Raw genomic sequence first — 12,665 nt, 5'->3', positions numbered from 1 at the left:
AAGCTAAGGAAGAACAGATCAGAGGCTTTAAAAATACATCTGATGCTTCATCGGATGCCATGATATCACAAGCAGTCATGCTTACGGTTTTGATTAATTTTCAGTTCTTAGAGACACATAATGCCATAAGATATTCTGTCTGCATAAGGTGTATGAAAACAAAAATCACACAAATATTTCAGTTTTGATACTGTACAACCTGTATATGCCATATATTTAGCGAGTCTAAATTTTCACGAATCGGGACTTGCCAATTTCGCGAGTGGTTAAATTCATGGTCGTGGAGTTTAGTACTGAATGGAGGAATGTATACGGGCACATCACATTCATATCGGGATCAGAGTCAATATTTTTGAGTGTCTTAAAATGCACGAATAGCACAGGACTGACACGCGAAATTTGTGAAAATAAAAACGTCGCGAAATATTCAGCATATACAGTATATCAGGAACATAGTTAACAATTATGGCTTTCAAAAAGATGAGTATCATATCCTCAGCAGAGAGAAGAAATAAAGATGTGTCAGCCATGCCATTTGATCTATTTTTTTTCCCCTTTCTTTCTTGTAGAGGAAGGACGTAGTCAACGGGGTGGTTGAGCCGACAGATTCGGACTGCGAGTGGGAGTCCAGCGAGGACGAGAACGATGAGGAAGACGAGGAGATGGAGGAAGGGAAGAAAGAGGTTAATGCATTAGCGGTAAGCCCGGATTACTCTCTGGCGAGCCGTGTTACTGTCAGCTTATCCTCGTAACCCACTAACATTTTTTCGCCCCGCCGCCTCCCATCGACGGCCCACAGTCCGAGACGCTAACATTGCCAGCGCTCTTGGGACACAGCTGTTCTGTGGTGGCGGGGGCTGTGAATTTGCGAGACCAGGCTGCCCTCTGAAATGCAACTAGTTTGCTGTGTTTCTTCCTTTTAATGAAGTGTCCGCACCTTTTCCTTTTATTTCATGCACTATTAAAAGCTGTGCATGTTTGGCATGAAAAACAAATGCAGCAAAAAGAGCAACAACAAAGATGGATGTCGTTTATGTTGAAACACGTTGAGACAGAGTTTCTGTAATGACAGCGCAGTTTGTGCTTTTCATTTCTCAGCAACTTCACTTTCAGTGCTGCAGTTGAAAGAAGATGGAGGTATAATATTGTGTATCCTTGAAGTCATTGACTATAACAGTGTAGCACCACTCTGTTAAGGTTGACTGTCGGAAGTGCCGTATAATGACAAGAGAACTGTTGATTTTTTTTCATGAAATTAGCATTGAATAAGAAATATAAATTAGCGTAGAGTTGCACATGTTTCTTTTTCTACATGCTGACAGGTTGCAACCACAAATGCAAGTCAAATGCATGCATGATGTTGTCTCAAATTCGCACATGATTGTATCTATTTTTTTTTTTTTTTTTTTTTGGGGGGGGGGGTCATTTCAACAGCACAACTACAACCCCCATCTCCTTACAAGATCCCATTGCCTGAATAGTACTTAGAGCAAATTTTTTTTGAGTATGCAATTTTCTGAACATTTCGGTGCAAAAATAATGATAATGATAATGATAATAGTGATAAATATGGTGAAGAATTTTGAGACAGTGGCATTTTTTTTTCTTCATGTGAATTAGACTGACAATAAATGAAAGAAAGATATTGCGATCTTAACAAATTTAATTTGTAGAGGGAGACAAATTGAAGACACTCACACCTACACTAACAATACTTTGCAAAACTGTGTGCAAGTAAAAAATACGCCTAATTGTAATCTCTTGTGGCCAATTCATTCATTCATTCATTTATTTATTTTTCATTTCCAACAAAAACATATAAATGTATTACAGAAATTGAATACAAGTACATAAATTTCATCATAATACAAAATAAAGGATAAGTTTACAGAAAAATTGTAGGTATACGAAAATGTTGGAAATGGGGAGGAATTTAGATGAAACGTGGTGTGCTTTTGTTGTATGAATTAATTTTTTGAAGACCTGGGGGGCGTTTCATCAATGAGTTCGTCGGAGGTTTTCACCGACAAATTTGCTATCAGCCAATCAGACGCAAGGATTTCAGTAGCTTTTAACAGTTGTCAGTGTAAATCACTGACGAAAAGTTTCATGAAACGGTCCCCAGGTACCATGGGGATACCATGGAGTAGGAAGGCTGGCCTGGCTCAAATATATTCAAGAATCCCCTGAACAAATTGTGCACAGCTTTATCACTGATCTCTATGCAAGTACATGTATACACACAGCTGAAGAAGCTTGACTGGTGTCGAACGTTACCAGTGAGTGTGCGCTTTGATGCACATATTTTTTGATGGGTGCTGTTTGTGGTTTTTGAATGTACCCTGGGCCCCGTTTCATAAAGTTGTTCGTAAAGTTACGAACGACTTATGAGCGACTGGTGATCAGTTCTTGTGGTGAATTATTGAAATTCTAGTAAGTACAGCACATCGCAACTGATCACCAGTCGCTCGTAAGTTGTTCGTAACTTTACGAACAGCTTTATGAAACACCCCCCTGGTGGGCGGCAGCTGCGAATGAAGATCAATTCAATCGCCCCCCCCCCATGTCTCCCCACGCTACTAAATCTTTAACCCGTTGAGTGAGGACGGTTTGATTTTGCTACAACACGCAAAATTTCCCACAGACACATGCCCGAGAATACTCGGAACTCGTCCTCAACATGTTCATTTTCATTTTCAGTGCAATTAGAATTATCCTCACTGCTCCAAATCCGCTGTTGTGTTTTGGCACTCGTACTGACATTTCGCCTTCAGTAATCAGGAAAAAACATGATTAAGATTACACGAACCATCAACTTTAGGAATGTGTTTAAAGTGCCCATTAGTGAATGCATTCATATGCAGAAATAAAGGAACATTCCCTGAAATTCATGCCTGCAATAAAAGACAGCTCTTAGTGAAACGTAGTTTTAAATAATGTCACCGAGTGAGCTGCACATGATGGAATAGTTAGCGTGACGTCATGGAAAGGCGAAATTATGTTGCGATGAAGATTCTTTAGTTGTATTTTGCTTTTTTTTTCTGCTTGGCACTGAAAATTGTTGTATGAAAGAATCGCCATTTATATGATGAAAAATCAAAATTTAATACTTTTCCAGTTCAGGTTGCATCTGTAAGACACTGATTATTGCACATTGTAGAATACTTTGTTTCGTTATGGGTGTGATTTTAATCTTCCTACTTTTTCCTTGAACAAAACATTCTTATTACTGTAAAAGTGGAAATTTTCGCTGTGTTGAAATTTTCGCGCATTTCGCGCAACCAGAAACTGGCGCGAAAATAAAAGCACGCAAATATTTTTGCATGCCATATGTTCCTGTGCGTGATGTCTTGATTCCACGGAATTAAAAACATGCGAAACTCTTCTGTCCCGGCCAAGCGCGAAAAATTAGTCGCGCGAAAATATCCACTTTTACACTACTGCATCAGATCCTTAGGTGAAATTTCCTTTTGAAATTATCATTGGCACATCAGGGGCCCGTTGCATAAAAGTTACAATTATGGTAACTTTGCCATCCAATGGTAACTTCCATGGAATTCTTGATTTTGATTGGCTGTTGAGTATTGTTGCCATGGTAGTTACCATTGGATGGCAAAGTTACCATAATAGTAACTTTTATGCAACGGGCCCCTGAATTTTACCTCATTAATTGTTTTAGAGCTTAGTTGGAAGATGTGGTTAAATTTAAATCTGCTCATACACAAAGAACCCCCCCCCCACACACACACACACACACACAAAATTGTAAATCTAAGAGAGAGAGAGGAATTTTGATCTTTCAGAGTGTGGTGCCAATTTAGGAAAATGTGAATTTTAGTGAAATACTTTGTGTTTGAGTTCTGCAGCTTGGAAAACAATTATATCATGAACAACATAGGGGCTACAATGAAAGAGAATTTAGTCACCATCTTATAAGATACTAAGAATGAATATGGGGGGAATATTCTGAACGGATACTGCAACTGTACAGACCTCAGAAATGTAATTTGGGGGGCTGGATGGGTTAAGGTGGTGAAGGCAAAAGAGAGGGAGTCATGTAGCCAGACCCCCCGGTGTAAATCCACAAGGACGGATGTAGAATAACGGTGATTGCATCCTCTCCTAGTGATTAACCCTCTGTGTCTTTTCCCGTCTAGGGTGACTTGAAGGACAAGGCAAAGGTCACAGAAGATGAAGAAGGTGAGTGAGTGGATGAGACCAGACATATGACTTTATTCATGCCATTTAACCTAAAGGGAGACCCCGTTATAATGAGCCCGCGTACAATAAGGTACTGCTTTCAACAAGGTGAAATCGGCCTCTGCAATTGTTAATGACTGTAATTAGCTTGTCTCTTTTTTAAATAGGTTTACAGTAAGGTACCAGTTGTAACTAGCTAAAATCTGCAGACCCTGTGATTTTGTTAGTGTGGGGTTCCCCATATTTCTTTCTGAAATGATACATTCCGTTCATTTTGTATGTAGAGAGGAAGGAGTGATATAAGCTTTACACTCCAGTTTGGTGTAATAAAAGAAAACAACAAACACACACCATTTGAATGTGGCATTTCAAATTTATCCCAATTGATATCGCTACACTTGCATTAGAAATATTCCCAATGTAGGTAAAGTTCTCAATCATGTCAAAGATACAAGCTGAACTCGTGACTTCTGACCTCTGACCTTTGACCTCAAAATGTCATCTCTGCAGAGGCACCTTCAGGCATTCCCAGTTTCTGGCTGACGATTTTCAAGAACGTCGACATCCTCGGCGAAATGGTGCAAGAAAACGACGACCCCATCCTCAGTCACCTACAAGACATCCGGGTCACGTTTCATCAAGGGGAACAGATGGTGAGTTGAGGGAAGGAAGGGGGGCAGGGGCGGGTGTGGCTGGTGCCATGGAGGAGTCACCGTGGCAACTGACAAGGATGATGTTGGTGGTGTTTGGTGTAACACTCATGTCTCCGTATAAACTGCCTGGATTCTCACTGATTTTGATATGTGAAAACTTGCAGCCCTATGATAACATGGTTGACCCACATACATTCTTCATGATTTTAAAATCTCATTTTACCGGTAATCATCATCCCCCGCATGGGAATCTTCTGGGAATTTGATAGGAGAGAGTGTCCCAGCCATAATCTCGACAATGGCTGGAGAACTTTCAGGACTCGCTTCACCAAAGCTATGGCTCGAATATGCCATATTTCATGTCATAACATACTGATCAGACAATACCCAGAGCTGCCAAGTCTGCCTGCCTAATTTTTCCAGAGGCAAGGGGGAACAGATGGCGCGTGAGGAAGTGTGGGGGCGTGGCTGTTGACAGGGGTGTGTTGCCGTGGCAATAGAGATAGACTGAAATCTCTTCATGTGCAGTCAGGAGAGTACTAAAGCCTCCCTGGGTCCCCTCTTTCAAACCTTTTGATGATGGTGTGTGAATGTCACCTGCCATGCCCTGTGCTAGAGGTAGGGGCAGAAGAAGGGGGAGATGATCGTAATTAATGATAGTGGTGGAAAGGGTTTAGAATGCTCTACCACATATATTCAGGTAGCCGCAAATAATGTTGAGTATATTCATAATGAATTGTTGTCAAAGAAATTAGCAGTTGCTGAAAGATGCTTTGGGATTTGCAAAACATCACGGAGCATGCCACAGTTAAATTGAATTGGCTAAAGTTTCATTTTCGTCTCTTTCTTGTCTGTTTCCCCCATGGTAACAGGGTTTCACATTAGAGTTCTACTTCTCGCCCAATGACTACTTCACCAACACCGTCCTAACAAAGACTTATCAGATGAAATCGGAGCCGGAGGAGGGCGATCCATTCAGCTTTGAGGGTCCAGAAATCATCAGCTCACAAGGGTAAGAAAAGCTAGAAGAGACCTTCGGATTCGTGGGTCCCCAAGGCAAGGGGAGGCTTATTTAGGCTGGAAAGTATATCTAATGGTCAGAAGTGAATTGCTTCCTGTGATAAAGATATATATATTCATAAGGAGTTTGTTGGCTCTTGGAGGTAATCCATGACCCTCCCACCCCCCCCCCCCCCCCCCCCCCCCCCCCCCCCCGCCAACCATTGTGAATTCAGAGGGAAGTGTATTTTTGTCCATGGTTAGGATGTTTTGCAGGAGGGAACCACAAAAGTATGACTCCACATGTTGCAAGCGGATGTGGAGACCACCTCATTCGTAAGCATGTAGCATACAGCCAGTGTACGGACACAACCACTAGCGACTGATTGTGTACACTTATAAGTGATCCATTGAATTTGCAGAGTATTGCATGGAAACCTGATATAAAAAAAGCTTGCTTACAAAGCAATACCGCTTTTAATGAGATTAATTTGGCAGTCCCAATTTTCCATTTGCTGAAATTAACTGGTCTTTTTTTTTAATACGATTTTAATGAGGAACTGGTTATAAAGAGAAGAAAAATGAGCAGACCTGGTGACCTTGCTGTAACTGGGTTTCCCTGCACTGCAAGTCTCGCTTCATAGCAGCTTTATGATGCTGTAAAGCACCGGCTGACATGTCATGTCACGTGCCCTCTTACCCCACCTAGGTGTGAAATAGACTGGAAGAAAGGCAAGAACGTGACGGTGAAGGTGATCAAGAAGAAGCAGAAGCACAAAGGGAGGGGCACCACCCGCATGGTGACCAAGACGGTGCAGACCGATTCCTTCTTCAACTTCTTCAACCCGCCCAAGGCGCCGGAGGAGGGTGCAGAGGTGGTGAGTTGACCCCCCCTCGTGGCCCCCTCAACCCACTCCCCTGGCCGCAATCCCCAGAAATTTTATTTACCAAAACTCACTCAATGATGTCCTTGCATGTATGGGTGTGTATGTGTGTCTGTGCTTGCATGGGGTGCAGAATGTGAAAGTGAATATGAGTGAGGGCTTAGATCATGTCATTCCTGTGCCCACATACTGTGCATTAACCCGTTAGGAAACAGGCCATTTTTGTTGTAACATGCATTTCCTATAGACACCTGCCCAAGTAGACCTAGGACTTCTACATTGAATTCTGCATTTGTGTAAGGAGAAAAAGTGTCTGAAAATCAACATTGTTTGAGCAGAGATGAACTTGATAAGAACATAAACAAGAAACCAAAGCTGCAAAAGCCATTCAATGTCAAACTTGTAGATGAATGTCATGAGAGTTCTGGTTGGAGAGTGAACTTGCCATTGAATGAATGGCAGTAATGAAATGCAGTATCTTTAGTCATTCTCTGACACAATCCAGAGCTGCCCAAGTCTCCCTGATTCTGCAGGAGTCTCCCTGAAAATGTCAAAATCTGTTCATGTCTGAATAAGAGAATATGAAAATCTCCCTGATTTGGGCATTATTTTCGCCCATTGAAATGCATGTAACACACAGGTATTTCCGTGATTGCTGTGTGGAAACTTCCTGATTTGGATGTGGGAATGTGGCAGACCTACACAATCTATGCTACTTCAAACATGGGTCACTATGATATGCAAAATATTTGGCACTTCTTAGAAGGTTCCAGACAGATCGTACACAGGATCAGCAAAACATTTTTGAAACAAAATGTTTGTATTTTCTTAGGATGAGGAGACAGAAGCTCTGCTGAGTGCCGACTTTGAGATCGGCCATCTCATCAGGGAGAGGATAATCCCCAGGGCGGTGCTCTACTTCACGGGGGAGGCCATCGAGGATGATGAGGTAAGTAACATTATCAGTCCCTCCCCTTCCTCCTCCAACTTCCCTTTACACCCCGTTCCCCTCATGGTACGGTCCATGATGTAATTACAAGTGAAGGGTTATTCCACTAGAAAACTTACTTAAGAGGGGTGCTACCTTTAAAATCCATTTCCTTCGCACTTCCATGCAAGTGTTTTTCTCGGGGCAAATTGTTGATCAGAATCTCAAAGTCAGACCCTCGGATTGGTAATTGCTTCAAAATCATCCGTCACTTTTTTAGGGAAAGGATCGAGGGTTGTCTATGCCATTAAACAAGTTTTATGCCTGAGCACTTCTTGACCCATCGCAACCTTGTTTGATGAAACATTAGTGCAATCACCGTATGTGATCTTCACAGTGATATCATATAGTGTACTTGTATGCCAGGTCACATGCAAGCACATTTCTCAACATTTGTATGCTGAAGGTTAAGTAAAGGGATAAAGCTGTAAATCCACAATATGGATAAAAGCATTCTCTATCCACAATGTTTAGTCTCGTACTGACAATGCTGCAGGTAGATTTTTTGCTCAGGGCAAGTGATTTCCACAAAGGTGTAATCGTACTCCCATAGGGCTACAAGATTTATGACGTTGTTGTCGGGGCAAATGCCATCTCCCTTGATGTGCTGCTACATGAATTCAATTTCCAAAGGGTCTACCATTTGTAGTACAATTTTGAAAATATGACCCTTACCAACCTCTGCGTATGTTCGCTGATAGAGGGAAAAAGCTTGGCCATAATTTGAAAGAGATTGGATGCAGCAACACTTACTTTATGTGGTGTTGTACAGAGAACCTCATAATAGTCATCATGGTTACATATGTACATGTATACCTGTACCATGAGAAATGAGAAAGACTAATTTCATTTATGATATTGGCATTAAGCTTTTGCAAAACACATCCCGGATCGTGTGGTATGACCACGCTTGAAATGGAATGCTCTGGGATACACAGAGGTAGATCATCATCTGTTTTAGCGGTGACTGGCTTTACGTTGTTTTATCTGAAAAGATCATCATATTCAATCTTTTGAATGGTTAATGCTAACAATGGAGTCACAGGGTGGAAGGATGTTGTGAGGGACATGGAGGGGAAATTGTAGGCAGCCCGAGAAATCTTGTAGAAACAAATGTTGATGGTTACAATCATGATTATGATGGTTATAGTTACTATTTTTAGTACTACTACCATCACTATTGTCATCAGCATGATCATTATCATCATCATTATCATTGGTGTTATCTCCATCATACTAAACAATATTACATCGCAATTGTTGTTGAATTCCAAATGCTCCAAGAATGTGTTCACGTGAAATTAAAGGAAGGACTGAAGGGGTGGTAGGTGTAAGAAATGAAATCAACTCCGACAGAGTAATAACAGAGACAAAAAGAAAAGTGGGCATGAAACTTGCCACCTGCCAACCTGTACACGCCAATTGTGCATTCCGCGGTGTTGCCTCTACCCAAACCACGCCCTTGTGCTTTAGAATGTGGTATTAAGTGATGAGAAGGCACAGTACGAGGAGAGTCTGGCCTGGTAGTGTCCTCTACTGAAAGCATTACTGTTCTGTTCTGCAGTGTCTACCTCCCTTCCTCTCGCATTTTTATGCCTCCGCCACAAAGTGTCGCCGGAGGCATTATGTTTTCTTGATGTTTGTTTGTGTTGTTGTCCCACACTGATTGATGGTGTTATACCAGAGAAGACTTAACCACTGGTTACTGGTCTTCCTTGATGGACAGTGCGTGGTACATTTTGCAAGTCCACCAAGTATCACTTAGCATGACACGAGCATCGATATGACATCGCACTGACAACCAGTGAATTCAAATCCGCAATTTCCCCCTCGCTGACCCGACAATGAGCTCATTTTAATAGTTTGCCTTAATATTCCCTACTACCACGTACCAGTGCAGAACTTACAGTACACTGTGCATGCATTTGTTATTGCTATATCGGGTTACATCTCGGGCGAGCTCCCTGGTTGCCAGGGGAACAACCCTAGCTATAAAGTTTTCATAAAAATCAGTTTCTATTTCAGCATAACCGTTGTAGGGACAGTGATTTTCTTGTTCATGAACTAAATGGGAATCTTGTGTGTAAAGAAATTCCTTGTGTTCATGATCCACGGCAAAAACAAAGTTTCCTTGTTTTTCACCATATTTTATTGTGGAATTCCATGTTTTTTAAGTAAAGAAGGGCAATTTTGTTTAATGGAATATCACTGTCTCTGCCGTTGCCACTGTGGATGTTAATAATTGGCCAAATCCTTTGGTTATGGTTTGTGCAAACAGTGTGGTGTACGTCCTTCCCTGGTCTGGTTTAACTGTGAATGTATTGGGGGGGGGGGGGGGGGGTGGGTGGGGAGTAAAGTCTGTTGCACTTGCCAGGAATTACACAGCAAGCTTTCCGCACTTGTATGGGTGCACATTGTTATTGTGGTTAAATTTGTCTGTTTGATAATGAGTAATGCACCTGTGAGATTGTCCCCTCCCCCCCCCCCCCCCAAACCTGTTCCCCTCCATGCACTGCGGGTTTAATCATTCAGAAACCTTATGCACAACTTGGCCTTGCACTCAATGTTTCCTAATATGTGTTGCGCTGAGACTGTGCGTCGACAGGCAGATACCAACACAAAAATTAAAAATATGATACCATTGCAGCATGGAGTATTGCTAGATTACTTGTATGACACGTATCCACTGTTTTGCACACATGCTGCTAAGACCCCAAACTTACTCTTGAATTTCGTACAATCTTATGTTAGACATGTGGTGCAGCTGCCTAGAATTATAACTAAACCAATTTTTGTGTGTATCTTGGCCTGATTTCGCTGTCAACTGTACATGTATTACATTGTCGCTAGATACACCCTTCCCTTAAAATTTGTGCGAGAGATCGAGTGCACAGTTTAAAGATTGATCCCCTGGCTTGATTTTATTTTATTTTTATTTTTCAAACTCTCCGTCATTCACTTCCATTCGGCGCCCGCAGTTCATTCCAAAGTGTAACACTTCTTCTAAGGTAACTTTCTGGATTTTTTTCCCCTTTTTTTTTGGTTTGTCCAAGTAGGTAGACTAGGATTGATGTCACCTTTGACCCCTAGATTCTTGTCATCCCAGTGGTAGTTCTGGTCCGTTGAACACGGTTTCTTTACCTCCAGTCGTCTGGCACCCGCCTGCCACCTTTGTGCTCTGTCACAGATCTTTTGCCTTCTTTTGATTTTTCGTTTGTCATTATTTTGTTTCACGGAAGAGCAGTGCATCAGAAATTTTGTTATAACAGTGTTCGTCATAACGGGAGTGCACTGTTATCGTGTCAGTTGTTAACTCGGTGCCAGATATGGTCGTTATATTTCACGAGAGTGTAGTAACCTCTGATAGAAGAGGCTACATTGTAATTCAAAAATTTGTCAGCATTTGAAAGCAAAGTTTGGTAAAACCACCATCAATTCCATCTCTGAGATCTACTATTAAGTGTACTGGAAGGTATAATAATCTTAAAGGCCATTAGTTTAAATGGAAAACCATGTCATATAGAAAGATGTGCTTCTAAATTCCTGCAACCCCTACAAAAACATTGGACGACAAGCCTAAATGGGCGGGAAATAACACAGATGCTTTCAAATTTTCTCATCAATGTTAATGAAGTAGCAACATTTTACTTGCCCATTCTTTAATACCAAGGAAACATGTTCTAACATTTTACTGGCCTAGGGCCAATGGGCTAGTGGTGGTGTCCAGATTTCATTTCATATTCTGTTTTTTGTTGTTGTTGTTTTTTATGTCAAGAAGTTGGCAGATCTCCGGACATGAATATCTATTATCATATCTGCTATCACTCACAGATGCAGTGACAAAAGATCTGGAAGTCAAAGGCCACAAGTCAAAGGCAATAACTGAAAGTTTTCTTGAAAATAAGATTTGAACAATTTGTGCACAAAGATTCTGTTTGACAGTGTGACTTCTTTGTTGTGTTTCAAAACAGAACAAGTCACAGTTTAAGTCTGTTCAGCTCCTTTCCTACCCTTCATTGTGATTTTGTAATGCAAGCATGCATATTTAGAGTGTCTTAGTCCCTCATGTATATATCTTTGTTGGTGTATCTTTAATGGGTGGGTCCTCATGTCTGTACTGAGCCCTGTATGTAAGGGCTCAGTACAGACATGATATGTATTGGCATGATTCTGCAGCGCCTTTCAGTGGAAGTGTGTAGTGCTTTGTTCAAGGTACAATCGTTTTCTCTCTGCCATTAGAGCTCTGCCATTAGAGCTCAGAAATTATGTTTTTACTTCCAGTATTTGAGACAAATATCATTGGAAAAGGGCATTTTCATATCAGAAGCATTGTGGCAGATTTAACTTGAACAATCCTCAGCCCAATTCTTTAAATAGATTTTACTTATTTTAGTGGGAAATCAGTGCTTAGAAGAGCTGCACCCTGCTCCGACACCCCCGTGATGTGCGTTGATGAAGACTGTCCATAGTGTTCCTGTCCATGTGTGTCCTGTAGTAGATAGAGAAACACATTTTAGTTTTGCATGCATAGATAGTTTCATCTGGAAGGTTGCTCCATAATGCTTCCGGAAGTCCACAGTATGGATTTACAATGTTTTTTGTTTTTTTTTATTGGTTCAGAGTACCACTAAACTTTGGAGAAAGCGTGAAGTAACTAGCAAGTTCATGTTCACAGTAGATTGTTGGATTGATAAGGTCAAATTCTGATGAAACTTCCCCACCCCCTTTTTTTTTTTTTTGGGGGGGGGGGGGAGGTGGAGGAGAATTCTGTAGAAGGAGTTGGAATTGTTCTTGGGCAATACATCCAGATATCCTTCAGCTGATTATGGATGACAATTCAGCTTCAGAACTATTTTGTTTCTGGGTGTGTGAACTTGAATCAGAAAGCAATCATATTTCATGAGACTGGTTATGATGCTGGGGGGAGCAGGGGAGGGGAGA

The 12,665-nt window shown here is 41.4% G+C and overlaps 1 protein-coding gene across 1 annotated transcript in view; it reads left to right on the top strand.

The window, feature by feature from the left end:
* The window catches only part of LOC139725509 (nucleosome assembly protein 1-like 1), a 32,787-nt gene that overhangs the window by 17,492 nt on the left and 2,630 nt on the right, over positions 1-12,665 (top strand). The window contains exons 6-11 of the mRNA XM_071636592.1: positions 570-698; positions 4,158-4,200; positions 4,711-4,853; positions 5,726-5,865; positions 6,562-6,730; positions 7,569-7,685. Of these exons, the coding sequence (XP_071492693.1) occupies positions 570-698; positions 4,158-4,200; positions 4,711-4,853; positions 5,726-5,865; positions 6,562-6,730; positions 7,569-7,685 (741 nt within the window). The remainder of the gene's footprint in view (positions 1-569; positions 699-4,157; positions 4,201-4,710; positions 4,854-5,725; positions 5,866-6,561; positions 6,731-7,568; positions 7,686-12,665) is intronic.

This window comes from Diadema antillarum, unplaced genomic scaffold (assembly GCF_040938485.1).
Source record: "Diadema antillarum isolate AM-2024a unplaced genomic scaffold, OU_Dant_1.0 seq00000048_RagTag, whole genome shotgun sequence".
NCBI lineage: Eukaryota > Metazoa > Echinodermata > Echinoidea > Diadematoida > Diadematidae > Diadema > Diadema antillarum.
Note: the sequence above shows the minus strand (reverse complement) of the source record. Positions and strands in the feature narration are given on the sequence as shown.